Source organism: Salvelinus fontinalis, chromosome 36, assembly GCF_029448725.1.
Source record: "Salvelinus fontinalis isolate EN_2023a chromosome 36, ASM2944872v1, whole genome shotgun sequence".
NCBI lineage: Eukaryota > Metazoa > Chordata > Actinopteri > Salmoniformes > Salmonidae > Salvelinus > Salvelinus fontinalis.
Window position 1 is genome coordinate 15,622,610 of NC_074700.1, and position 27,059 is coordinate 15,649,668.

At 44.8% G+C, this 27,059-nt stretch overlaps 1 protein-coding gene across 3 annotated transcripts; it reads left to right on the forward strand.

Annotated features, from left to right (window-relative positions):
- Positions 1–290: 290 nt before the first annotated feature.
- Positions 291–27,059, forward strand: LOC129835277 (active breakpoint cluster region-related protein-like). 3 transcript variants are annotated; one of them, XM_055900839.1, is made up of 22 exons: positions 291–431; positions 582–691; positions 818–922; positions 7,236–7,484; positions 7,627–7,734; positions 7,867–7,921; positions 8,032–8,084; positions 8,207–8,344; positions 8,437–8,558; positions 8,725–8,881; positions 9,026–9,160; positions 9,361–9,436; positions 19,434–19,529; positions 19,662–19,733; positions 19,898–19,995; positions 20,424–20,534; positions 20,683–20,849; positions 25,080–25,219; positions 25,557–25,691; positions 25,803–25,908; positions 26,200–26,341; positions 26,837–27,059. In XM_055900839.1, the coding sequence occupies exons 1-22, from the start codon at positions 380–382 to the stop codon at positions 26,942–26,944; spliced, it is 2,535 nt and encodes an 844-aa protein (XP_055756814.1). In that variant the 5' UTR covers positions 291–379; the 3' UTR covers positions 26,945–27,059. The 3 variants fall into 3 exon arrangements, with proteins under 3 accessions (XP_055756814.1, XP_055756815.1, XP_055756816.1); XM_055900840.1 differs by having other exon boundaries at positions 9,029–9,160; XM_055900841.1 differs by lacking the exon at positions 7,627–7,734.

Genomic DNA, 27,059 nt, shown 5'->3' on the forward strand with positions numbered 1-27,059 from the left:
AGGGCACATCAACAGATTTATCACCTAGTCCGCGATTTGAACCAGCAACCCTTTAGGTTACTGACCCAACTTATGTTAACTGCCATGCTACCTGCCATCCTTATTTGAGAACAGCCTATAGAACCAGAACCCAAGGTAATTTAGTTTTTTAACTAGGCAAATTAGGCTATTGGATGTCGAACAATGCAGATTTTATTTTCAAATGAGTCACTCAGAATGTCCTGATTTACCATTTGCCCCCCCCCCCCCCGTCTTCATCACGGAAACAGGAAGTTTAACGACTGCAGAGCGTGTTCTCATTTTCTCCTCTCTTGAGACAGTCTCACATTCACTTAGCCCAGACACTCACTGAGAGTGTTGCAGATAGGACATTAGAGCTATGGAGGTCTTCATGGAGGCAGCTGCCTACCTTGAGTCACAGCATATTCCAGGCAAGTACATTTGTGTGTTGTGTGTGTGTGTGTGCATGCCTCTGTCTGTCTGTCTGTCTGTCTGTCTGTCTGTCTTTCTTTCTGTGTGCGTGTGTGTGTATGAATGTTATCTTCTATGTAAATTATGTGTGTGTTTGTACTGTATCTTAGTGGAGGCTGTAGGTGAGCCAAGTCCTGATCCACTGCAGGAGGATGTGTTCCCAGAGGAGGATTTGTTCTCCCCCCACCAGACAGACAGCATGGACCTGCCCGACACCCCCGTGAGTCTGTGCACAATGGCGCCTTCGTCACCTATCTGCCAAACCCAATTCCAAATAGTCTTCTTCTCTTATAAATGCACACACTCACACGCACACACACTCTTACAGCAGTGTTTTCTCTCTCAGGTCCTGCGTACCCCTGGAGAGATGCTGGATAAGAGGCTCATGGTGCTGAGAACTATCCTGGACAGTGAGAAGCTCTTCCTCAACGAGCTGGAGACACTGCTGATGGTAACACACACACACACACAGACACACTGACATCTCTAAGTCTCTCTCTAACACACACACTGCTCAGGCCTCAGGGGGCTTTGGTGTGTTTACTAGTTTGTAAGTTTGGTGTGTTTGTAGTCTAAGTGTTTGTACCTTTATTTTAAGTGGAAGTGCATGTGGTTATGAATTGTGCCACAGTTTACATTTTGGCACTCTTTTTTATGTTGTCTAGTTTTAGTAATTTTGACTAAAATACAATTAAGTCTTCATCACATTTTGGTCATTTGAGTAATGATTTAGTCTACTTATTGTCAAAATTACGAAAACAGTGGACAATTTTAGTAAACTAAATGCCCTTTAATTTTAGTCAAATTTTAGTCACTTCACATTTGTATTGCCTCATTAACCTATCACAGTAGACTGGTGGCACCTTAATTGGGGAGGACGGTCTCATGGTAATGGCTGGAGCGAAATCAGTGGAATGCTATCAAATATATCAAACATATGGCATCCACATTTGTGATGCCATTCCATTAGCTCCGTTCCAGACATTTTATCAGCCGTCCACCAACCATTTCGAATCCCACCATACCTTCTTCGCTATGCATTCTGGTTTCAGAGCTGGTCATGGGTGCACCTCAGCCACGCTCAAGGTCCTAAACGATATCCTAACCGCCATCGATAAGAAACAATACTGTGCAGCCGTATTTATTGACCTGGCCAAGGCTTTCGACTCTGTCAATCACCACATCCTCATCGGCAGACTTGATAGCCTTGGTTTCTCAAATGATTTCTTCGCCTGGTTCACCAACTACTTCTCTGATAGAGTTCAGTGTGTCAAATCAGAGGGCCTGTTGTCCGGGCCTCTGGCAGTCTCTATGGGGGTGCCACAGGGTTCAATTCTTGGACCGACTCTCTTCTCTGTATACATCAATGATGTCGCTCTTGCTGCTGGTGAGTCTCATATCCACCTCTACGCAGACGACACGATTCTGTATACTTCTGGCCCTTCTTTGGACACTGTGTTAACAACCCTCCAGACGAGCTTCAATGCCATACAACTCTCCTTCCGTGGCCTCCAATTGCTCTTAAATACAAGTAAAACTAAATGCATGCTCTTCAACCGATCGCTGCCTGCACCTGCCCGCCTGTCCAACATCACTACTCTGGACGGTTCTGACTTAGAATATGTGGACAACTACAAATACCTAGGTGTCTGGTTAGACTGTAAACTCTCCTTCCAGGAGACTCTCCTTCCAAACATCTCCAATCCAAAGTTAAATCTAGAATTTACCTCCTATTTCGCAACAAAGCATCCTTCACTCAGGCTGCCAAACATACCCTTTTAAAACTGACCATCCTACTGATCCTCGACTTCGGTGATGTCATTTACAAAATAGCCTCCAATACCCTTCTCAATAAATTGTATGCAGTCTATCACAGTTCCATCCGTTTTGTCACCAAAGCCCCATATACTACCCACCACTGCGACCTGTACGCTCTCGTTGGCTGGCCCTTACTTCATACTCATCGCCAAACCCACTGGCTCCAGGTCATCTACAAGACCCTGCTAGGTAAAGTCCCCCCTTATCTCAGCTCGCTGGTCACCATAGCAGCACCCACCAGTAGCACGCGCTCCAGCAGGTAAATCTCTCTGGTCACCCCCAAAACCAATTCTTCCTTTGGCCGCCTTTCCTTCCAGTTCTCTGCTGCCAATGACTTGAACGAACTACAAAAATCTCTGAAACTGGAAACACTTATCTCCCTCACTAGCTTTAAGCACCAGCTGTCAGAGCAGCTCACAGATTACTGCACCTGTACATAGCCCATCTATAATTTAGCCCAAATAACTACCTCTCCCTCTACTGTATTTATTTATTTTGCGCCATTGCACCCCATTATTTCTATCTCTACTTTGCACATTCTTCCACTGCAAATCTACCATTCCAGTGTTTTACTTGCTATATTGTATTTACTTCGCCACGATGGCCTTTTTTTTGCCTTTACCTCCCTTATCTCACCTCATTTGCTCACATTGTATATAGACTTATTTTTCTACTGTATTATTGACTGTATGTTTGTTTTACTCCATGTGTAGCTCTGTGTTGTTGTATGTGTCGAACTGCTTTACTTTACCATGGCCAGGTCGCAATTGTAAATGAGAACTTGTTTTCAACTTGCCTACCTGGTTAAATAAAGGTGAAATAAAAAAAATAAAAAAAATGATCTGCCCAAATTCCTGATTCAGCCTACATACAGTACCAGTCAAAAGTTTGGACTCACCTACTCACCTACCCTGGGTTTTTCTTTATTTTTACTATTTTCTCCATTGTAGAATAACTATGAAATGAAACATATGGAATCATGTAGTAACCAAATAAGTGTTAAATAAATCTAAATATACTGTATTTGAGATTTGAGATTCTTCAAAGTAGCAACCCTTTGCCTTGATGACAGCTTTGCACACTCTTGGCATTCTCTCAACCAGCTTCACCTGGAATGCTTTTCCAACGGTCTTGAAGGAGTTCCCACATATGCTGGCTGCTTTTCCTTCACTCTGCGGTCCAACTCATCCCAAACCATCTCATTTGGGTTGAGGTCGGGTGATTGTGGAGGCCAGGTCATCTGATGCAGCACTCCATCACTCTCATTCTTGGTCAAATAGCCCTTACACAGCCTGGAGGTGTGTTGGGTCATTTTCCTGTTGAAAAACAAATGATAGTCACACTAAGATGGGATGGTGAATGCTGTGGTAGCAATGCTGGTTAAATGTGCCTTAAATTCTACATTTGGACTCTACATCAGACCAAAGGACAGATTTCCACCGGTCTAATGTCCATTGTTCATGTTTCTTGGCCCAAGCAAGTTTCTTCTCCTTATTGGTGTCCTTTAGTAGTGGTTTCTTTGCTGCAATTCGACCATGAAGGCCTGATTCATGCAGTCTACTCCGATGTTGAGATGTGTCTGTTACTTTAACTCTGTGAAGCATTTATTTCTGCTGCAATTTCTGAGGCTGATAACTCTAATGAACTTATCCTCTGGAGCAGAGGTAACTCTGGGTCTTCCTTTCCTGTGGCGGTCCTCATGAGAGCCAGTTTCATCATAGCTCTTGATGGTTTTTGCGACTGCACTTGAAGAAACTTTAAAAGTTCTTGAAATTTTCCAGATTGACTGACCTTCATGTATAACGTGAACATCTAGCAACCCAAAGGTTTTGAGTTCAAATCTCATTATGGACAACTTTAGCATTTTAGCTAATTAGCAACATTTCAACTACTTACTAATTTTTAGCTACTTTTCAACTCCTTAGCATGTTAGCTAATACTTCCTCTAACCCTAACCCTAACCATAACCATTTTAGCTAACCCTTCACCTAACACTAACATAAACCCTAACCTTAACTATAACTCCTAACCATGACCCCTATCCTAGCTAACGTTAGCGAGATAGCTAACATTAGCCACCTTGCTAGAATTCGTAAGATATCATATATTTTGCAAATTCATAACATATAACATGTTTTGCAATATCGTAACAAATGGTAAATTTTTTCAAATTCGTAATATATAATACGAATTGTATTTCATGACGAAATGGGTGACTGACATCCACAAATTACATACCATATGAAACGTAACATATCATATTAAATTGAGTGTCTCGGATTTACATACAGAATAATACAAAATGCTCTGAGACCAGGTTGGTATAATAATCAGAGCAGGAACAGAGCCTGTCTGCTCACTCTCATAGCTTGCTCCCCCACAGCTCACCAGCTGATGTAGGCTGTGTGTGCCGGGTGTGGTGCGTCCTCCCCACGGCTGAACAGAATTGCGCTGTGTGTCTGTGCTGAAAATATTAATTGTGCTTATCACTGAACAGCTCTCAATCTCTCCAAAACTCTTGTCCAGTCCATTTAGTAGTCCGATTTTTATCACAGAAAATGTTTTGTCTCACCTCGTTTTAATCAACTGAAATTAACTGAAAAAAATATAAACATTTCTGCAGTCTACTGAAAAATAGGTGTTTGACGAATACTTTTGTCACAATATTTGTTGACGAAATTGACACTGTTGTGCCATACAGTATTATTTAAAATAACAATTACAACACACTTTTTATATCACCTGGTGTCTGGTGGTATACTGCTTCCTCTTGGAGCCACAACACTTCTGTAATTTTTTGTTGAGAGAAGAATGGCTTCCCTCTTTTGTCCAGGGCTCGATTTCATTATGAAAACTATTCTCCCTTCCCTCTCCACCTGTTCACATCCCTTGCAAACCTGAAAGGGATTAGGTGTACTATATATGGGTGTACTATATATGGGTGTACTATATATGGGTGTACTATATATGGGTGTACTATATATGGGTGTACTATATATGGGTGTACTATATATGGGTGTACTATATATGGTAGCGTATGTGGAGTAATATGGTAATAGCTACACCGAAGCTTCTGGAAGGATATTTTGCTCCATCTATTGCTTCGTATATAGTCAACAAGGGCTGAGGGAAGTGGGTGAGTTTTTTGTTGCGGAATTAGACCAAAGAGTCCACTATACAAATAGGCAGCATTATGTGTGAGTGTGCCAGAAAGTGATGTTGCAATAACAAGTGACCAAGTCATTTTCAATCTCTTAATTTCTCTTCTCCTTCATCTCCATCTATTATAAACGGTATGCTTCTGCTTTTGTGTCAACAAGCAACACAAATAGATGTGAGAAATAACCCCTGTTTGGATTTGTGTTGTAAGGTTGGACATTTTCACACATCTAATTAGTATACACGCGAACTCAGCATCTTTTACGCCCATTCTCGCTGCACACACACACACACACACACACACACACACACACACACACACACACACACACACACACACACACACACACACACACACACACACACACACACACACACACACACACACACACACACACACACACACACACACACTACATATTCTCTCTCACACACAGCACCCACACTAACACACAAAGCAAAACTAGGCCAACTACAATATGGGTAATGTGTGTGAGAGAGAATATGTAGTGTGTGCTTTGAGAGTGAGTGTCAAAAATGCTTTTGACAAATGTGTGAAAATGTACAACAGGCTTGATTAAACATCTCTACTCCTCTTCTCACCTCCCTCTTTCTCACATTGTTTTCTCTCCCCCACACTCCATCTGTCTGTCTGTCTGTCTGTCTGTCTGTTTGCCTGTCTGTCTGTCTGTCTGTCTGTCTGTCTGTCTGTCTGGGTCTCTCTCTCTCTCACTCTTCCCCACCCTTCCTTCCCCCTCTCTATCTCTCTCTATGTCTCTCTCTATGTCTCTCTCTCTCTATGTCTATGTCTCTCTCTCTCTATCTCTCTCTCTCTCTCTCTCTCTCTCTCTCTCTCTATGTCCATGTCTCTCTCTCTCTCTCTCTCTCTCTCTCTCTCTCTCTCTCTCTCTCTCTCTCTCTCTCTCTCTCTCTATGTCTATGTCTCTCTCTCTCTCTCTCTCTCTCTCTCTCTCTCTCTCTCTCTCTCTCTCTCTTTCTCTCTCTATGTCTATGTCTCTCTCTCTCTCTATGTCTATGTCTCTCTCTCTCTCTCTCTATGTCTATGTCTCTCTCTCGCTCTATGTCTATGTCTCTATGTCTATGTCTCTCTCTATGTCTATGTCTCTCTCTCTCTCTATGTCTATGTCTATGTCTCTCTCTCTATGTCTATGTCTATGTCTCTCTCTCTATGTCTATGTCTATGTCTCTCTCTCTATGTCTATGTCTCTCTCTCTCTATGTCTATGTCTCTCTCTCTCTATGTCTATGTCTCTCTCTCTCTATGTCTATGTCTCTCTCTCTCTCTATGTCTATGTCTCTATGTCTATGCCTCTCTCTCTATGTCTATGTCTATGTCTCTCTCTCTATGTCTATGTCTATGTCTCTCTCTCTCTATGTCTATGTCTCTCTCTCTCTCTATGTCTCTCTCTCTCTATGTCTCTCTCTCTTAATGTCTCTCTCTCTATGTCTATGGCTATGTCTATGTCTCTCTCTCTCTATGTCTATGTCTATGTCTATGTCTCTCTCTCTCTATGTCTATGTCTATGTCTCTCTCTCTCTATGTCTATGTCTCTCTCTCTCTATGTCTATGTCTCTCTCTCTCTATGTCTATGTCTCTCTCTCTATGTCTATGTCTCTCTCTCTCTATGTCTCTCTCTTTCTATGTCTCTCTCTCTCTATGTCTCTCTCTCTATGTCTATGTCTATGTCTCTCTCTCTATGTCTATATCTATGTCTCTCTCTCTCTCTTCCCCACCCTTCTCCCTACCCCACCTTCTTTCTCCCACAGCCTATGAAGGCTCTAAAGGCCACAGCAGGGACGTCTCAGCCGGTTCTGTCCAGCCAGCAGGTCCAGATTGTGTTCTACCAGGTTCCTGAGCTCAGAGACCTGCACAGAGACTTCTACACTGGCATGAGGGACCGCCTGGGGCACCTGGAGCCACAAGCACACCCTCCGACAGGGTCGGAGCAGGGGGAGGCGAAAGAGCAAGGCCAAAGCGGCTACCAGCTAATGGTTGGAGACCTCTTCCTAAAGATTGTGAGTTACTGCTCCTGCTCCTGCTCTGCTCTGTCTGTCTGTCTGTCTGTCTGTCGGTCGGTCGGTCCGTCGGTCCATCCATCCATCCATCCAGTCATTGTCCCACTGTCTTAGCTAAGATAAGTTACATTCTCACATACAGTTGAGCCAGCTAGGTGTGTATCGTGGATTCATTGATAACTATGAGAGTGCTGTTGAGATCGTGAGGAGGTGTACTCAGACTGACCAGCGCTTCAGGATACTGGCCGAGGTAAGACAGATTGATTTGTGTATTTCAACATCTCTCTATTTTCTATCTTGAATAACACATGCATTATTAGTGACCTAGTCGAAGTATTGCGACATTGCAACCTCCTCACACACTCTCTCCTTCTGTTTCCAGAGTATGATGTCTCATAATGGATCAGACAGATCTAAAACGAAATACACCTTTGAGGGTAAGATGAAGGTTTCACCTCTTTTTAAAAAGTCACTGTATGTCACTCCAACCTCCACAGATGAATCACGTGTGTGTTTATGTGTTGGATGTCTGTCTATATCCCTCCAGCTCTCCTGTACAAGCCTCTGGAGAGAATCACCAAGACAACCCTAGTGCTGCATGTAAGAGTGCAACCCCATTCATCCTGCCTTGCATTCATCCATTGGATTCTCCACCTACCCACCTATCCACTGACTCCCAAGGAACCATGCACTCTTGTCGCCCCCCCCCCCCCCCTGTATAGGACCTGTTGAAACACACTCCCCAGCAGCATAGTGACCACCCCGTGCTGCACGAGGTTCTGAGACTGTCCCGGAGCTTCCTGTCTGGGGTCAACGAGGGATCACAGTGCAAACGAGAGGTCACCCTCAGCAGAGGCATGGTGAGAGGGACATATGCACACACACACGGACACACACACACACGGACACACACACACCATATCATAACCATTGCTATATGTGTGTGTTGCAGCGGCGCCAGCTGATTCGTGACGGCTTCGTGGTGGATGTGTGTGAGGGGGGGCGTAACCTTCGCCATCTCTTCCTGTACACTGACCTGCTGCTGTGCACCAAACTCAAGGGCGGTGCCCAAGGGTGAGTGACAGGTCCAGAATGGTAGTTCAGTAATTTAAGTTGATGAAGAGTCACCACCTAGATTGTGTTTGCAACTGAGCATGCATGTATCTGTTCATTTGTGTGTGTGTGTGTGTGTGTGTGTGTGTGTGTGTGTGTGTGTGTGTGTGTGTGTCCTCTCTCCCAGTAAGCAGGCCCAGTACAGGTTCTGTTGGTACCTGCCTCTGGCTGGACTGAAACTCCACTGGGGACCAGAGATGGAGCGCACTACAGACACACACCACCGCATACACGCCACGAGAGCCAAGATGTACCTGCTTAGACACGAGCTGCGACAGACAATGGTGAGTGTTCGCGTGTGTGTGTGCGTGTGCGTGTGTGTGCGTGTGTGTGTGTGTGCATGCGACGAGTGAGTGTATTATTCAATAGAACCAACCCTCTTTAAAGTAACCAGATATGAAAAATAAACGTGTGTATGTGTCCTACAGAAGCTTGTCCCACAGAAGTGCTTGGCAGCTCGTACTATAGAGCGAAGCAGATGGAAGAAGATGGAGCAGCTTGAACTGATGATTCTGACACACTCTCCTCTCCTCCCGCTGGAACTACACAGCCCCAGCGGAAAGGCACACACACACACATCCACATCCACACACACACATCCACACACACACATCCACACATCCACACACACACACACACACACACACACACACACACACACACACACACACACACACACACACACACACACACACACACACACACACACACACACACACACACACACACACACTCTCACAAGCATGTGGGTGTTCTTTTTCAGAGCCACACTTTGGTGATGTCATCTCTGTATGAACTAGAGGAGTGGAGAGAGGCCATCCACAAACTCACCGGAGATAGTGAGTGAAAGGGGGGGGGGGGGGGTGTATATACGTGTGAGAGAAAGAGAATGAGTGAGTGAGTGTGCCATTCATAGGGTTAATGAGCAAGATGAAAGATTTAAGTGCCTTTGAACGGGGTGTGGTAGTAGGTGCCAGGCACACTGGTTTGTGTCAAGAACTGCAACGCTGCAGAGTTTTTCACACTCAACAGTTTCCCATGTGTATCAAGAAAGGTCCACTACCCAAAGGACATCCAGCCAACTTGACACAACTGTGGGAAGCATTGGAGTCAACATGGGCCAGCATCCTTGTGGAACTCTTTCGACACCTGGTAGAGTGGTAGAGTCCATGCCCAGACCAATTGAGGCTATTCTGAGGACAAAAGAGGGGGGTGCAACTAGGGCTGTGGAGGTCATGAGAATTTGTCAGCTGGTGATTGTCAAGCAAATAACTGACGGTCTCACGGTAATTGACCATTAATTAACATAAACACATTTAACATCTGGCTTCCATGCATAGCCAACAAGCCACTGATGCAGACCTTTAGAACATTTACATTTAAAAAAAGTCAATGGCTGTTGGCTACACTAGTTCATTTAGCAGACAAGAATTGCTTAGAAATCCGTAGCATTGTTTTATAGTATGAAGAATACAATTGAACATAGCTGAATAAAATAGAAAGGATATCTTCTCCAAACCATTTCCAAGGAAGTGGGCACATTCGGCTATTAATGTGATGAGCAGTTAACAGAGAAACAGGTCCTCCAATAATTCAGAGTTATTTATGCAACTTTAGTTGTTCTACAAACGTTGCGCTATATGTTTAGATTTTTAATACCTTCTAAGGCTGCATGATGCGACTCTAATGATGATTTGAAAAAAAGTTGCATGAACGGCACGAGCTCTGATTTGTTTGTTGTGCAGGCTGTACACACTTCATCAGTCTCTCATTCACAATTTGACAAGCACTTGATAATATTCTCACCAGACCTCAAATTTCCCAGCGGCATCCCCTTTGTGTGGTCGTAATGCCCCCTAAAAGATCCATGCCTTTTGCGGCCAAAATGGTCGTTGTACCCTTGAGCTGAATATAATAATTATAATTATTTTCTTCCATCTGCTGTGCTCTGAAGCACCTCTCAATCACATGGCTCTCTCAGATATCTCAATTCTTATTAGTCAATGCCTGTCATGATCGTGTGGCGGATTAACGGACCAAAATGCAGCAGTTGGAAAATATGCCATCTTCTTTTATTTTAACACGAAGATGAACACGACACAAAAACACTTTAACAAAACAACAAAATAACAAAACGACCGTGAAGCTACAAACGTTGTGCACAAACATACAGGCTACTAACGTTCTTACATAGACAATTACCCACAACCAATGAGAGCCTATGGCTACCCTAAATAAGGCTCCCAATCAGAGACAACCGAAATCAGCTGTCTCAAATTGGGAACTCATTCAGGTAACCATAGACTCTCCTAGATAACTAACCAACATAGACAACGCTAGACATATACACTCAACACAAAACCATCTACTACACCCCATAACCCCTTTACCAAATAAACACCCAAAACCAACAAAACATAAACATTCCCCATGTCACACCCTGACCTAACTAAAATAATAAAGAAAACAAAGAATAATAAGGCCAGGGCGTGACAATGCCCGTCACGTGATCGGTTCCTTCTTACAGGCGTCTCAGCCAAGAAGTAGGTTACAATTGAAGACAAACACGAGGCAAACTGTGCGCCTCCGTCTTATCGAATTCCGAGGTGGATATTGAAGATTTTAGAAGAACTGTTCACATTTAGCCTACTTTTTGTCAGCTAACAAGATGAGTAGGCCTAACGAAGAGCAAAGCAGAAGTTGACTTATTCTATTGGTCAACTTGTCCTTCTGTACAATAAATCAATATTCAAAACATACACTGGGACTGTTGTGGGATGTGATAGATCCCAAATGAATACAACCACTAGCATAAAAAAACTTTTACAAGAAGTGAGTCTGATGCAACAGATCAGAACGTTTAGCTTAAAATGTTGATAAACTATTAGGCTATTTCTTCTAATCAAATCAAATGTATTTATATAGCCCTTACATCAGCTGATATATCAAAGTGCTGTACAGAAACCCAGCCAAAAACCCCAATCAACAAGCAATGCAGGTGTAGAAGCACGGTGGCTAGGAAAAACTCCCTAGAAAGGCCAAAACCTAGGAAGAAATCTAGAGAGGAACCAGGCTATGAGGGGTGGCCAGTCCTCTTCTGGCTGTGCTGGGTGGAGATTATAACAGAACATGGCCAAGATGTTCAAATGTTCGTAAATGACCAGCATGGTCAAACAATAGTAATCATAGTTAACAGGTCAGGGTTCCATAGCCGCAAGCAGAACAGTTGAAACTGGAGCAGCAGCATGGCCAGGTGGACTGGGGACAACAAGGAGTCATCATGCCAGGTAGTCCTGAGGCATTGTCCTAGGGCTCAGGTCATCCGAGAGAGAGAAAGAAAGAAAGAAAGAGAGAGTTAGAGAGAGCATACTTAAATTCACACGGGACATCGGATAAGACAGGAGAAATACTCCAGATATAACAGACTGACCCTAGCCCCCCGACACATAAACTACTGCAGCATAAATACTGGAGGCTGAGACAGGAGGGGTCAGGAGACACTGTGGCCCCATCCGATGATACCCCCGGACAGGGCCAAACAGGCAAGATATAGCCCCACCCACTTTGCCAAAGCACAGCCCCCACACCACCAGAGGGATATCTTCAACCACCAACTTACCATCCTGAGACAAGTCTGAGTATAGCCCACAAAGATCTCCGCCACGGCACAACCCAAGGGGGGGGGGGGGGGGCGCCAACCCAGACAGGAAGACCACGTCAGTGACTCAACCCACTCAAGTGACGCACCCCTCCTAGGGACGGCATGGAAGAGCACCAGTAAGCCAGTGACTCAGCCCCTATAATAGGGTTAGAGGCAGAGAATCCCAGTGGAGAGAGGGGAACCGGCCAGGCAGAGACAGCAAGGGCGGTTCGTTGCTCCAGTGCCTTTACGTTCACCTTCACACTCCTGGGCCAGACTACACTCAATCATAGGACCTACTGAAGAGATGAGTCTTCAATAAAGACATAAAGGTTGAGACCGAGTCTCCGTCTCTCACATAGGTAGGCAGACCATTCCATAAAAATGGAGCTCTATAGGAGAAAGCCCTGCCTCCAGCTGTTTGCTTAGAAATTCTAGGGACAATTAGGAGGCCTGCGTCTTGTGACCGTAGCATACGTGTAGGTATGTACGGCAGGACCAAATCGGAAAGATAGGTAGGAGCAAGCCCATTTAATGCTTTGTAGGTTAGCAGTAAAACCTTGAAATCAGCCCTTGCCTTAACAGGAAGCCAGTGTAGGGAGGCTAGCACTGGAGTAATATGATCCCATTTTTTGGTTCTAGTCAGCAGCCGTATTTAGCACTAACTAAAGTTTTTTAGTGCTTTATCCGGGTAGCCGGTAGATAGAGCATTGCAGTAATCTAACCTATAAGTAACAAAAGCATGGATACATTTTTCTGCATCATTTTTGGACAGAAAATTTCAGATTTTTGCAATGTTATGTTATGTTCGTCAAAAGAGAGATCAGGGTCTAGAGTAACTCTGAGGTCCTTCACAGTTTTATTTGAGACGATTGTACAACCATCAAGATTAATTGTCAGATTCAACAGAAGATCTCTTTGTTTCTTGGGACCTAGAACAAGCATCTCTGTTTTGTGCGAGTTTAAAAGTAAAAAGTTTGCAGCCATCCACTTCCTTATGTCTGAAACACAGATGTCATTTCAAATGATATCCCCAAGAGGTAAAATATATAGTGAAAACAATAGTGGTCCTAAAACGGAACCTTGAGGAACACCGAAATTTACAGTTGATTTGTCAGAGGACAAACCATTCACAGAGACAAACTGATATCTTTCCGACAGATAAGATCTAAACCGGGCCAGAACTTGTCTGTGTAGACCAATTTGGGTTTCCAATCTCTCCAAAAGAATGTGCTGATCGATGGTATCAAAAGCAGCACTAAGGTCTAGGAGCAAGTGGACAGATGCAGAGCCTCGGTCTGATGCCATTAAAAGGTAATTTACCACCTTCACAAGTGCAGTCTCAGTGCTATGATGGGGTCTAAAACCAGACTGAAGCATTTCGTATACATTGTTTGTCTTCAGGAAGGCAGTGAGTTGCTGCGCAACAGCTTTTTATTTTTGTTTTGAGAGGAATGGAAGATTCGATATTGGCCGATTAGTTTTTTATATTTTCTGGGTCAAGGTTTGGCTTTTTCAAGAGAGGCTTTATTACTGCCAATTTTAGGGAGTTTGGTACACATCCGGTGGATAGAGAGCTGTTTATTATGTTCAACATAGGAGGGCCAAGCACAGGAAGCAGCTCTTTTAGTAGTTTAGTTGGAATAGGGTCCAGTATGCAGCTTGAAGGTTTAGAGGCCATGATTATTTTCATCATTGTATCAAGAGATATAATACTCAAACACTTGAGTGTCTCCCTTAATCCTAGGTCCTGACAGAGTTGTGCAGACTCAGGACAACTGAGCTTTGGAGGAATACACAGATTTAAAGAGGAGTCCGTAATTTGCTTTCTAATGATCATGATCTTTTCCTCAAAGACGTTTATGAATTTATTACTGCTGAAGTGAAAGCCATCCTCTCTTGGGGAATGCTGCTTTTTAGTTAGCTTTGCGATAGTATCAAAAATACATTTTGGATTGTTCTTATTTTCCTCAATTAAGTTGAAAAATAGGATGATCGAGCAGCAGTGAGGGCTCTTCGATACTGCACGGTACTGTCTTTCCAAGCTAGTCAGAAGACTTCCAGTTTGGTGTGGTGCCATTTTCGTTCCAATTTTCTGGAAGCTTGCTTCAGAGCTCTGGTATTTTCTGTATACCAGGGAGCTAGTTTCTTATGACAAATGTCTTTAGTTTTTAGGGGTGCAACTGCATCTAGGGTTAAATTGATTTCCTCAGTTAGGTGGTTAACTGATTTTTGTCCTCTGACGTCCTTGGGTGGGCAGAGGGAGTCTGGAAGGGCATCAAGGAATCTTTGGGTTGTCTGAGAATTTATAGCAAGACTTTTGATGCTCCTTGGTTGGGGTCTGAGCAGATTATTTGTTGCGATTGCAAACGTAATAAAATGGTGGTCCGATAGTCCAGGATTATGAAGAAAAACATTAAGATCCACAACATTTATTCCATGGGACAAAACTAGGTCCAGAGTATGACAGTGGCAAGGAGTAGGCCCGGAGACATGTTGGACAAAACCCGATGATGTCAATGATGGCTCCGAAAGCCTTTTGGAGTGGGTCTGTGGACTTCTCCATGTGAATTTTAAAGTCACCAAAAATGTGAATATTATCTGCTATGACTACAAGGTCCGATAGGAATTCAGGGAAGTCAGTGAGGAACGCTGTATATGGCCCAGGAGGCCTGTAAACAGTAGCTATAAAAAAGTGATTGAGTAGGCTGCATAGATTTCATGACTAGAAGCTCAAAAGACGAAAACGTCGTTTTTTTTTGTAAATTGAACTTTGCTATCGTAAATTTTAGCAACACCTCCGCCTTTGCGGGATGCACGGGGGATATGGTCACTAGTGTAACCAGGAGGTGAGGCCTCATTTAACACAGTAAATTCATCAGGCCTAAGCCATGTTTCAGTCAGGCCAATCACATCAAGATTATGATCAGTGATTAGTTCATTGACTATAACTGCCTTGGAAGTGAGGGATCTAACATTAAGTAGCCCTATTTTGAGATGTGAGGTTTCACGATCTCTTTCAATAGTGGCAGGAATGGAGGAGGTCTTTATTCTAGTGAGATTGCTAAGGCGAACACCGCCATGTTTAGTTTTGCCCAACCTAGGCCGAGGCACAGATACGGTCTCAATGGGGATAGCTGAGCTGACTACACTGACTGTGCTAGTGGCAGTCTCCACTAAGCTGACAGGCTGGCTAACAGCCTGCTGCCTGGCCTGCACCCTATCTCATTGTGGAGCTAGAGGAGTTAGAGCCCTGTCTATGTTCGTAGATAAGATGAGAGTACCCCTCCAGCTGGGATGGAGTCCGTCACTCAACAGGCCAGGCTTGGTCCTGTTTGTGGGTGAGTCTCAGAAAGAGGGCCAATTATGTACAAATTCTATCTTTCGGGAGGGGCAGAAAACAGTTTTCAACCAGCGATTGAGTTGTGAGACTCTGCTGTAGAGCTCATCACTCCTCCTAACTGGGAGGGGGCCAGAGACAATTACTCGATGCCGACACATCTTTCTAGCTGATTTACACGCTGAAGCTATGTTGCACTTGGTGACCTCTAACGGTTTCATCCTAACATCTTTGGTGCCGACGTGGTTAACAATATCGCTATACTCTCTACACTCGCCAGTTTTAGCTTTAGCCAGCCCCATCTTCTGATTAGCCTTAACGTTGGTAGCCCTGCCCCCTGGTAAACAGTGTATGATTGCTGGGTGATTCGTTTTAAGTCTAATACTGCAGGTAATGGAGTCGCCAATGACTAGGATTTTCAATTTGTCAGAGCTAATGGTGGGAGGCTTCGGTGTCTCAGACCCCGTAACGGGAGGAGTAGAGACCACAGAAGGCTCGGTCTCTGACTCCGACTCACTGCTTAATGGGGAGAACCGGTTGAAAGTTTCTGTCGGCTGAATGAGCGACACCGGTTGAGCATTCCTACAGCATTTCCCTCCAGAAGCCATGAGAAAGTTGTCCGGCTGCGGGGACCGTGCGAGGAGATTTATACTACTATCTGTACTTACTAGTGGCACAGATGCTGTTTCATCCTTTCCTATACTGAAATTACCCTTGCCTAATGATTGCGTCTGAAGCTGGGCTTGCAGCACAGCTATCCTCGCCGTAAGGCGATCGTTCTCCTGTATATTATGAGTACAGCGACTGCAATTAGAAGACATCATGTTAATGTTACTACTTAGCTTCGGCTGTTGGAGGTCCTGATGAACCATTTTTTTTTACCTTTATTTAACTAGGCAAGTCAGTTAAGAACAAATTCTTATTTTCAATGACAGCCTAGGAACAGTGGGTTAACTGCCTGTTCAGGGGCAGAACGACAGATTTGTACCTTGTCAGCTCGGGGATTTGAACTTGCAACCTTTCGGTTACTAGTCCAACGCTCTAACCACTAGGCTACCCTGCCGCCCCATGTCCGGATAAAGCGTCCGGAGTGAAAAAGTTGAATGAAAAAAAGTTGAGTGAGGGAAAAACTAAAAATATAAACGGTAATTAAAAAGTAAAAACCGTACAGTTGTCAGGTGGGCAAGTAAGGTTAGCAACAAAACGCACAGCAGCACGCAAAGAAGTCTGCAAGTTTATCACATTAGAAGCGCAGCAATGTGCACATGGCAGTAGGCTATAAGCGCGAATGTTCCAAAATGCAATCAATAAGCGGAAAATACTCTTCTCAAAAGGGACCGCAAATGCGATTATACATGTAATGCTTTATTACAGAGCTGCATTTTTCGCAAACTCATGCTCCTCCTATGTATGCCAGTTACAACCGGCTCTACACCGGTTGTAAATCGGATTAATGTGCTTCATTTTAAGAAGTTATTTGTCCACTTAAGTTGTGATATAAACCTTATCAAAACATATAGGCCTATGGGCTAGGCTACATGAAGTGTGTGACTCTGATTTGAAAAAAAGGCATGCTCTGTTTCTTGCCTTACTTCACACGCTGGGCATCATTCACAAGTTATAATACATCATTCAGAAGTGATAGATAATATTGCCATCCATCAGACTATTCTTAATTTAATGTTGTCTTTACATATACTAAATAATATATGTGGGAAATCAGTTTTTATATAGCATGGACCATTATCATGCAACTGTCTTGGAACATGGGCATAGGAAAAAAATCATGTAATCTATGCACTTAAATAGCGACGCTTTTCCCCAAGGTTCATTTTCATGCAAGCCAGGTGGGCTATACTCCCGTTATAAAGCGAAGCAATGTGCTTAACATTAGGAAAGTTGATAAATAAATAAATATAGTAGGCCTAGCCTATAGAAAGCTGATGGGTTCCTCCTCTTTTTAAAAGAGGCCATCACTCTGTTTTCTCGCGCAGTTGCATATCCTATTGGAATTTTGCGCAACATGAGCTCATGGGCTCTCATGAAGTGTATGATTTGATTTTCAAAAACATTTGCATTGATGTCAGAGTGATTAGAGGGACAATAGAGTGCTGAGTACCAGGCAGTTAGCACGTGTGGTAGACTACTAATCAGCAGCATCAGAGCTTGGAGAAGCCTAGTTACCATGACTAAACTGTCACGTGGAATTTGACTGCGGTTATGACTCGTGACCGCTGGTTTGGCGGTCATTTTATTATTATTATTATATATATTTTTTCCCCTTTATTTAACCATGTAAGCTAGTTGAGAACAAGTTCTCATTTACACCTGCGACCTGGCCAAGATAAAGCAAAGCAGTGCGACACAAACAACAACACAGAGTTAATAATAATACGGTCACCATAACAGCCCTATGTGCAACTCAATATTAGGAAGGTGTTCTTAATGTTTTGTACACTCAGTGTATATTAATTAGATAAGGATTCACCCCCCTGAGAGAATACACGTCAGCAACACTTTTGGCAGTGATTACTGCTGTGAGTCTTCAAGCCATTTTCAAGTCTTGCCATAGATTTTCAAGCCGATTTAAGTCAAAACTGCAACTCCAGTGTATGTTTGGCCTTGTATTTTAGGTTATCATCCTGAAAGATGAATTCATCTCCCAGTGTCTATTGGAAAGAAGACTGGACCAAGTTTTCCTCTAGGAATTTGCCTATACTAAGCTGTATTCCATTTTTTCTATCCTAAAAAACTCCATAGTCCCTGCTGATGACAAGCATACCCATAACATGATGCAGCCAACACCATGCTTGAAAATATGAAGTGTGGTACTCAGTGATGTGTTGGATTTGCCCCAAAGATAATGCTTTGTATTCAGGACAAAAAGTTAATTTCTTTGCCACATTTTTTGTAGTATTACTTAAGTGCCTTTGGGATGCATGTTTTGGCATATTTGTATTCTGTATTTGTATTATTTTCACTCTGTCATTTAGGTTAGTATTCTGGAGTAACTACAGCGTTGTTGATCCATCCTCCATTTTCTCATATCACAACCATTAAACTCTGTAAACTCTGAAATCCCTGAGCAGTTTCCTTCCTCACTGGCAACTGAGTTAGGAAGGACGCCTGTATCTTTGTGGGGACTCGGTGTAGATACACCATCCAAAGCCTAATTAATAACTTCACCATGCTCAAAGGGATATTCAGCATCTGCTTTAGATTTTTTTTACACTATTATTGAACACAGAATGAGTCCTTGCAACTTATTGCGTGATTTATTAAGCACATTTTGACTCCTGAACTTAATTAAGCTTTCCATAACAAATGGGTTGTGAATACTTATTGACTCAAGACATTTCAGCTTGACATTTTTTATTAATTTTGAAAATGTTTTTAAAACAAAATTCCACTTTGATATGATGGGGTATTGTGTGTAAATGTAATCCATTTTAAATTCAGGCTGTAACACAAAAACATTTGGAATCATTTCTGAAGGCACTATACTGTATGCCTTCCTCGGCTCTCACCAAAAAAATCAAAACCACTGCTCAGACCACTGCACCACCGCACTTCACAATGCTCTAGCAAGTTGCGAGAATACTTGAAGATACTTGATGGTGATCAGTGTCATTTTTTTTATTATTTTGTTTTAAGCCTTCCAAAAACCATAACCCTAACCTTAACCACTCAGAATGAATGCCTAAACTGTTAACCTTTGAGTCCATTCTGTTTAAACCTGGTAACAATGTGGAATTCATCCACAATACATTGAATTTTGAAGGGAAACTATGAGATGTTGTTGTGCTGAACAGTATGTCCTTCAAGTGGTGGATGATGTGGCTGTGTTATCTCTCAGACATAGAAATGGTTCCTCCAGACCTGCTCACCCTAACCAGCTCCTGTGTCAAACTGAGAATGACCCAACAGCCTCCCCTTCACAGCATACTGCCTGGTGAGACCTCCTTTCACACACAGTTTCCTCTCACTCACTTCTGTTTACTTTATCTCGCTTTATCATACTTCATTTTACTTTCTTACGCTTTTTCTAATCCTCACTCCCCCCACACCTCTCTCTCTCTTTCAGGTGAGGAACAGTCTCTATGTGGGACTCTTAGTGTAGCCGTTCACTCTGCCTGTGGACTACAACAGCCAGCCAGTGAGTGTCTGCACAGTATCTTCAGTATCTATACCGCAGTGTCTATATCTTAACCAGATGCAGTACACACAGAATACTCTACCCTCAGACTCCACTGTAACACAAACCATTGAGCTCTTTAAACAGACGCACACTGTTTTCATTCTCACTTCTCTCCCTCCTAGGTGTGTATGTGTGTGTGGAGGTGGATGGCTTTGAGTTCTATGAGAGCCAGGCCCAGACCCACTCCTCTGTCAGCAGCCTCAGCCCTCACTGGGATCAGGTAAGATGCCGTATCCAGGCTAGCTCTACCGGCAGCCATTTTGAGTGGGGAAATCATCATACATCATTGTTGTTACAGATGTAGGATCTTAATTTGAGCCAGTTTGACACAGCAGTATCAGGATATGTGAATTATTATGTGGATTATAATTAATGGACATTTTTGTAGGGGTTGATACATTTTTTTGTAAGGGAAAATGAAGTCTGACATTTAAAAATGGAAATGACAAACTTCAGTAGCCTTTTTAAACCTTAAATAAACTACATGTTGTAATTGTCCTGACTTGCATGATGCTGATGCTTTTCAGTGGTATTTCAGTGCGGATGCTTTTTACTAGATTTGGTCTTTTAAAATAACTTTTGAACATAGCCATGCTACCCGTACGTCATCAATACTACTCTTCATCGGTGTCTTGTGTTGGTCCTCAGGAGTTCTCCTTCCAGGTGGATGGGGCTCAGAACCTCAAGGTGCTGTGTGTGTTGCAGCCAGAGGAAGGAGAGAGCTGTGAGGACCGAGTCCTTTGCAAGACCTCTATACAGGTGTGTGTCTGCATCTGTGCATCTGTGTCTAGATGTGTGTGTTCTTCAATGTTCAGAAGGTGTGTGTGCCTGTATCTGTTTAAAAAATGTATACTGTGTGCGCGTGCGTGCACCTGTGTGGTCACCTGTTCATCTGAATGTGTTCTAGCTGGACCCAGGCCTCCTACAGAAGCGATGGAGGAGACAGACCCTCTCTCTAGGCCAGGTGGAGGTGACTATGTCTCTAAAGTACTGCCCTCACCCTCTAGACCCGCCCTGTCTGGTCCCTGCCCAGCAACAGTCCATCTTCTGCAAGCCCATTGGAGCTGTGGCACAGTGAGTCCTGTCGATCAATACTAGCACACAATTGAGGTTTAAGGACCTGGGATTTTTGCAGATTTCAGTACTCTAAAGTGACTTCCTCTCCTTTTCCCATCTCTTAAGTTATTTGTAGCATAATCGTAAATTACACCGTGGGATCTTTCTTGTTTGGTTAATAGTTTTAGGAAATTAAAAGAAACCACTCTGACAGACCAGAACACGGGGTGTTTCTCAAAATGCATCCTACCGTGCTCCGAGCACACACATTGGACCACGGGAGGGTCGTAGTATGAGTCCAGATAAAAGTATGCAAAACAGAGCACGGAGGGCACTTCTCGAATGCGTACTACGTTTGTACATATTTTGAAGCATGCATCGATGCAAGCTTCAACGGAACGTACGACCAGAAATATGACGCAACTATGGGAAAAAGGAAGCAACATATATTGAAATCAATGGCGGCCATTTTTTGAGCTGAAGCGAGAAAAAATACACTCCGACTTCAGAATGTAATGTTACCTATTCACATCTCATATGTTGCCTGACTACAATATTTAATATTGATACGTAAATACATGCTGTGTTAATTTTGGCACATTTACCTTTCTACAATACCCACTGTAGGGTGCATAGATCGCAAGCCCATATTAAGTCAACAGGGCTAACCACATCTACCTTGCATAACATTAGTTTTACGTCATTTTTGCCTTTTAAACTATCTTATTAGCTATGTAAATGTTTACGATTCACATATAGCTAGTTGCTAACGTTAGTTATGAAGTAAAACGTTTCCTTTGTATATATCTTGTTTCCTCTCTATTGCCATTATCCTGGCTGAAATAAGGTTCAGTAAATGGGTAAATTGATAGGGCTAACTAGCTAGAAAATGTTTTGCTTACTCCCAGCGAACAAATGTAAATCTATCTTGCATAACATTAATTCTAGGTTATTTTTGCCTGTTTAACTACAACGGCTAGCTAGATTTTTACGATTTGCATATAGCTAGCTTGTAAAGGCAGTCAATGTTGTTCTCCCCCTTAGACGAGAATGAGCATGGATAGGACCAAGATGCGGATTGAGGGAAATAAGCCATCTTTTAATGAAAACAGCAAACAAGACACTACAAAACAACAAACGTGACTAACCTTCAACCGTCCATGTGTGGACACAGGAACAAACACCCACAAACCCCCAGTGAAACCCTGGCTGCCTTAGTATGACTCTCAATTAGAGACAAACGACACACACCTGTCTCTAATTGAGAATCATACCAGGCCGAATACAAAAACCAACCTAGAAATACAAAACATAGACTGCCCACCCAAAACACACGCCCTGACCAAAAACACATACAAAAACAAGTCAGGACCGTTACAGAACCCCCCCCCCCTCAAGGTGCGAACGCCGGGCGCACCAGCACAAAGTCCAGGGGAGGGTCTGGGTGGGCAGTTGACCACGGTGGTGGCTCAGGCTGAGGACGAGGTCCCCACCCCACCATAATCAATCCCCGCTTCTTTATCCCCCTCCCAATGACCACCCTCCCACTAACACCACCTAAATGAAGGGGCAGCACCGGGATAAGGGGCGGCACCGGGATAAGGGGCGGCACCGGGATAAGGGGCGGCACCGGGATAAGGGGCGGCACCGGGATAAGGGGCGGCAGGTCCTGGCTGAGGGGCTCCGGCAGGTCCTGGCTGAGGGGCTCCGGCAGGTCCTGGCTGAGGGGCTCCGGCAGGTCCTGGCTGAGGGGCTCCGGCAGGTCCTGGCTGAGGGGCTCCGGCAGGTCCTGGCTGAGGGGCTCCGGCAGGTCCTGGCTGAGGGGCTCCGGCAGGTCCTGGCTGAGGGGCTCCGGCAGGTCCTGGCTGAGGGGCTCCGGCAGGTCCTGGCTGAGGGGCTCCGGCAGGTCCTGGCTGAGGGGCTCCGGCAGGTCCTGGCTGAGGGGCTCCGGCAGGTCCTGGCTGGACGGCTCCGGCAGGTCCTGGCTGGACGGCTCCGGCAGGTCCTGGCTGGACGGCTCCGGCAGGTCCTGGCTGGACGGCTCCGGCAGGTCCTGGCTGGACGGCTCCGGCAGGTCCTGGCTGGACGGCTCCGGCAGGTCCTGGCTGGACGGCTCCGGCAGGTCCTGGCTGGACGGCTCCGGCTGGTCCTGGCAGGACGGCTCCGGCTGGTCCTGGCAGGACGGCTCCGGCTGGTCATGGCAGGACGGCTCCGGCTGGTCATGGCAGGACGGCTCCGGCTGGTCATGGCAGGACGGCTCCGGCTGGTCATGGCAGGACGGCTCCGGCTGGTCATGGCAGGACGGCTCCGGCTGGTCATGGCAGGACGGCTCTGGCGCTAGGCAGACGGCAGACTCTGGCCGGCTGAGACGCACTATAGGCCTGGTGCGTGGTACCGGAACTGGAGGTACCGGGCTGAGGGCACGCACCTCAGGGCGAGTGCGGGGAACAGGAACTGGGCACACTGGACTCTCGTGGCGCACTCTAGGCCTGGTGCGTGGTACCGGAACTGGAGGTACCGGGCTGGAGACACGCACCATAGGGAGAGTGCGTGGAAGAGGAACAGGGCTCTGGAGATGCACTGGAAGCCTGGTGCGTGGTGTAGGCACTGGTGGTACTGAGCTGGGGTGGGAAGGTGGCGCCGGATATACCGGACCGTGAAGGAGGACACGTGCTCTTGAGCACCGAGCCTCCCCAACCTTACCAGGTTGAATGGTCCCCGTAGCCCTGCCAGTGCGGCGAGGTGGAATAGCCCGCACTGGGCTATGCAGGCGAACCGGGGACACCACCTGTAAGGCTGGTGCCATGTACGCCGGCCCGAGGAGACGTACTGGAGACCAGATACGTTGGGCCGGCTTCATGGCACTCGGCTCGATGCCCAACCTAGCCCTCCCAGTGCGGCAAGGTGGAATAGCCCGCACTGGGCTAAGCACGCGTACTGGGGACACCGTGCGCTTTACCGCATAACACGGTGTCTGACCAGTACTACGCCCTCTTACTCCACGGCAAGCCCGGGGAGTTGGCTCAGGTATCCAACCCGGCTTCGCCACACTCCCCTTTAGCCCCCCCCCAAGAAATTTTTGGGTGAGCCTCTCGGGCTTCCGGCCTCTCCTATGTGCTGCCTCCTCATACCAGCGCTCCTGGGCTGTGGCTGCCTTCTTCTCCTCCCGAGAGCGGCGATTCTCTCCAACCCTTCCCCAGGGTCCCTTTCCGTCCATGATCTCCCAAGACCATTCCTCCTGTGTCCAGTGCCTTAGTTCCTTTTCTCTCTCCTCAATCCGCTTGGTCCTGTTGTGGTGGGTGTTTCTGTAAAGGCAGTCAACATTGTTCTCCCCCTTAGACGAGAAGGAGCATGGATAGGACCAAGATGCGGATTGAGGGAAATAAGCCATCTTTTAATGAAAACAGCAAACAAGACACTACAAAACTACAAAACAACAAACGTGACTAACCTTCAACCGTCCATGTGTGGACACAGGAACAAACATCCACAAAACCCCAGTGAAACCCTGGCTGCCTTAGTATGACTCTCAATTAGAGACAAACGACACACACCTGTCTCTAATTGAGAATCATACCAGGCCGAACACAAAAACCAACCTAGAAATACAAAACATAGACTGCCCACCCAAAACACACGCCCTGACCAAAAACACATACAAAAACAGGTCAGGACCGTTACATAGCTGATAATTATGAAGTAAAACATTTGCTTTGTGTATATCTTGTTTCGTCTCTATTGGCATTGTCCTGGCTGGAATGAACTTCAGTGAATGGGGAGGTGCAGTGTGAGGTCATACAGTAGGGTTTTATGCGTTCTCCACACTCTCGTCCTCACAAGAACGTACCCAAGAGAACGTCCTAGGAGAATGCACTCAGAGCATGAGAGTGTGGAGCACGGTAGTACGCATATTGAGAAATACCCAGGATTAGGCAATATAGGATCAGCAGATCTGTGGCAAGACTAGAAATACTTGTGAAGGGGAACCACGTACCATATACAGTCTGATCCTGGGGGGAGGGGGAAATGCAGTTTTGATCTCTTTACATAAATTTAAAGTAGTCATTGCCCTCTGTGTGCTGTGAGTGTTTCATGTCTCGAGGATAAATGAAAGTCATTTGAAAACACCATGTGATCATCCAAGACATTTTTTTCTCGGTTGCCAACGACATATAATGTGTGTATATACTACTGTATGTACATACACAAACCGGAGTGTGTGTCTTGTGTGTGTGTGTCCTCTACCAGACAAGAGGGTGTCCTGGTGCCACATGTGGTGCGTTGCTGTGTGGAGGAGGTGGAACGGAGAGGACTGGAGGAAGTGGGCATCTATAGGCTATCAGCAGCAACCAGTGACATCACCAACCTCAAGACTGCTTTCAACACCAGTGAGTGTTGAAATGATGAGACCTTCAAGACAGCGTGTACTAAACCAGAGCATGCAGTAATTTCCATAGGGACCGGATGCGCTAAACAGTTTGCAGTGGTCTGAAGTGCAGTTATCAGAGTTGAATCATTATGAAATTCATGCTGATCTTGCTCTCTCTCTTACTTTCTCTCCCTTTCATCCTCTTTCTATATAATTTCTCCCTCCCCCTCTCTCTCTCTCTTTCTTTCTCTGTCTATATATATATATATATCTCCACCTCTCTCTATTTCACTATTTCTCCCTCTCTCTCTCTCTCTCTCTCTCTCTCTCTCTCTCTCTCTCTCTCTCTCTCTCAGGTCTGCGTGAGGCAGTGTCCAGGTTGAGGTGTGTAGATGTGAATGCTGTCTCAGGTATACTGAAGCTCTACTTCAGAGAACTCCCTGAACCTCTCATACCAACAGAACTGTTCCAGAGCTTCACCAAGGCGTTGGGTAGGTCACATACACACACAAACGCACGTACGCACGCACACATACACACATACATGCAGACACACACACTCCCTCTTCTCCGTCCATGTCTGTGTTGTGTCTCTCTAACAGACATCCCAGACCTGAGCTCCAGGAGTGTGACCATGTTGTCTCTGCTCCAGTCCTGTCCCTCCGTCAACCAAAACACCTTCCTGTTCCTCCTCCACCACCTCAAACGGTCTCTCAACACCTCTAATACACTACTTATATGTTACTAATAACATGCTACTATATTAACTTATTTCTATTACTATTTACATTGAGTCATTTAGCAGACACTTTTAGAACAAAGTACTTCTCACCCATATACATTTTGTGTTTTTATTTAACCTTTATTTAACTAGGCATATATATATAAGGCTCATTTCCCATTGCTTCCCATTATATTTTTCATGTGTATTTTTTCCAATGACGTCATTCTCTCATGCATGTTTTTGCTAATGACATCATACTCTCCTTTGTTCTCCAGAGTGTCAGACAGACAGAATGTGAACAAGATGCCTCTGATGAACCTGGCCACTGTGTTTGGTCCCAGTCTACTGCGCCCCCCTGTGGCTATTCTGGGACAGTGCAGCCCGACAGTGGACATCTCTCAGGAGGTGGAAGTGCAGGTTGGTCATGGTTACTTCATCAGGCTTATGCTATTATTATAGTCGATTGCTTTTACAGTAGCATACAGGAAAGATACAGGCCTTCACATGTTGGTGCAGGACATTTAAATCGTATCGTGTATTTAAGGTTTGAAAAGGGTTCTGCAGTTTGTAATTTCAGACTTGATTTTCTCTTATGAAAAATGTATCAACCGCTACAAAAATGTACACCATTTGTACTTTAAAAAGTCACTGATGTCAAATTAGTGATTACTTCAAGGTAGTAAGGAAGGAGGCTTTTTCCAAGTATTTGACGGACCATGAGTAGTTGTTTTAAACATGTTTCTCTGGCGTAGTAGTGTGGTAATGTGTGTATCAGTCTTTCTCTCGCTCTCTCTCTCTCGCTCTCTCTCTGTCTGTGTGTGTGTGTGTGTGTGTGTGTGTGTGTGTGTGTGTGTGTGTGTGTGTGTGTGTGTGTGTGTGTGTGTGTGTGTGTGTGTGTGTGTGTGTGTACAGGTCCAGGTTGTGTATTTCTATCTGCAGTGTGACAACCTGCCTGAAGCCCAGACATGCATATCACATGACACAGAGACCACTGAGGAAGATGAGACCACCAACATATGAACCTTAAACTCCTGGAAACATCACTGTTGGCCAACAGAGACTCAGGAAAAAAGAGAGAGAGGGGACATGTAATCTACAGACATTGTAAAGATAAATAAATATATTTATTTGTAAA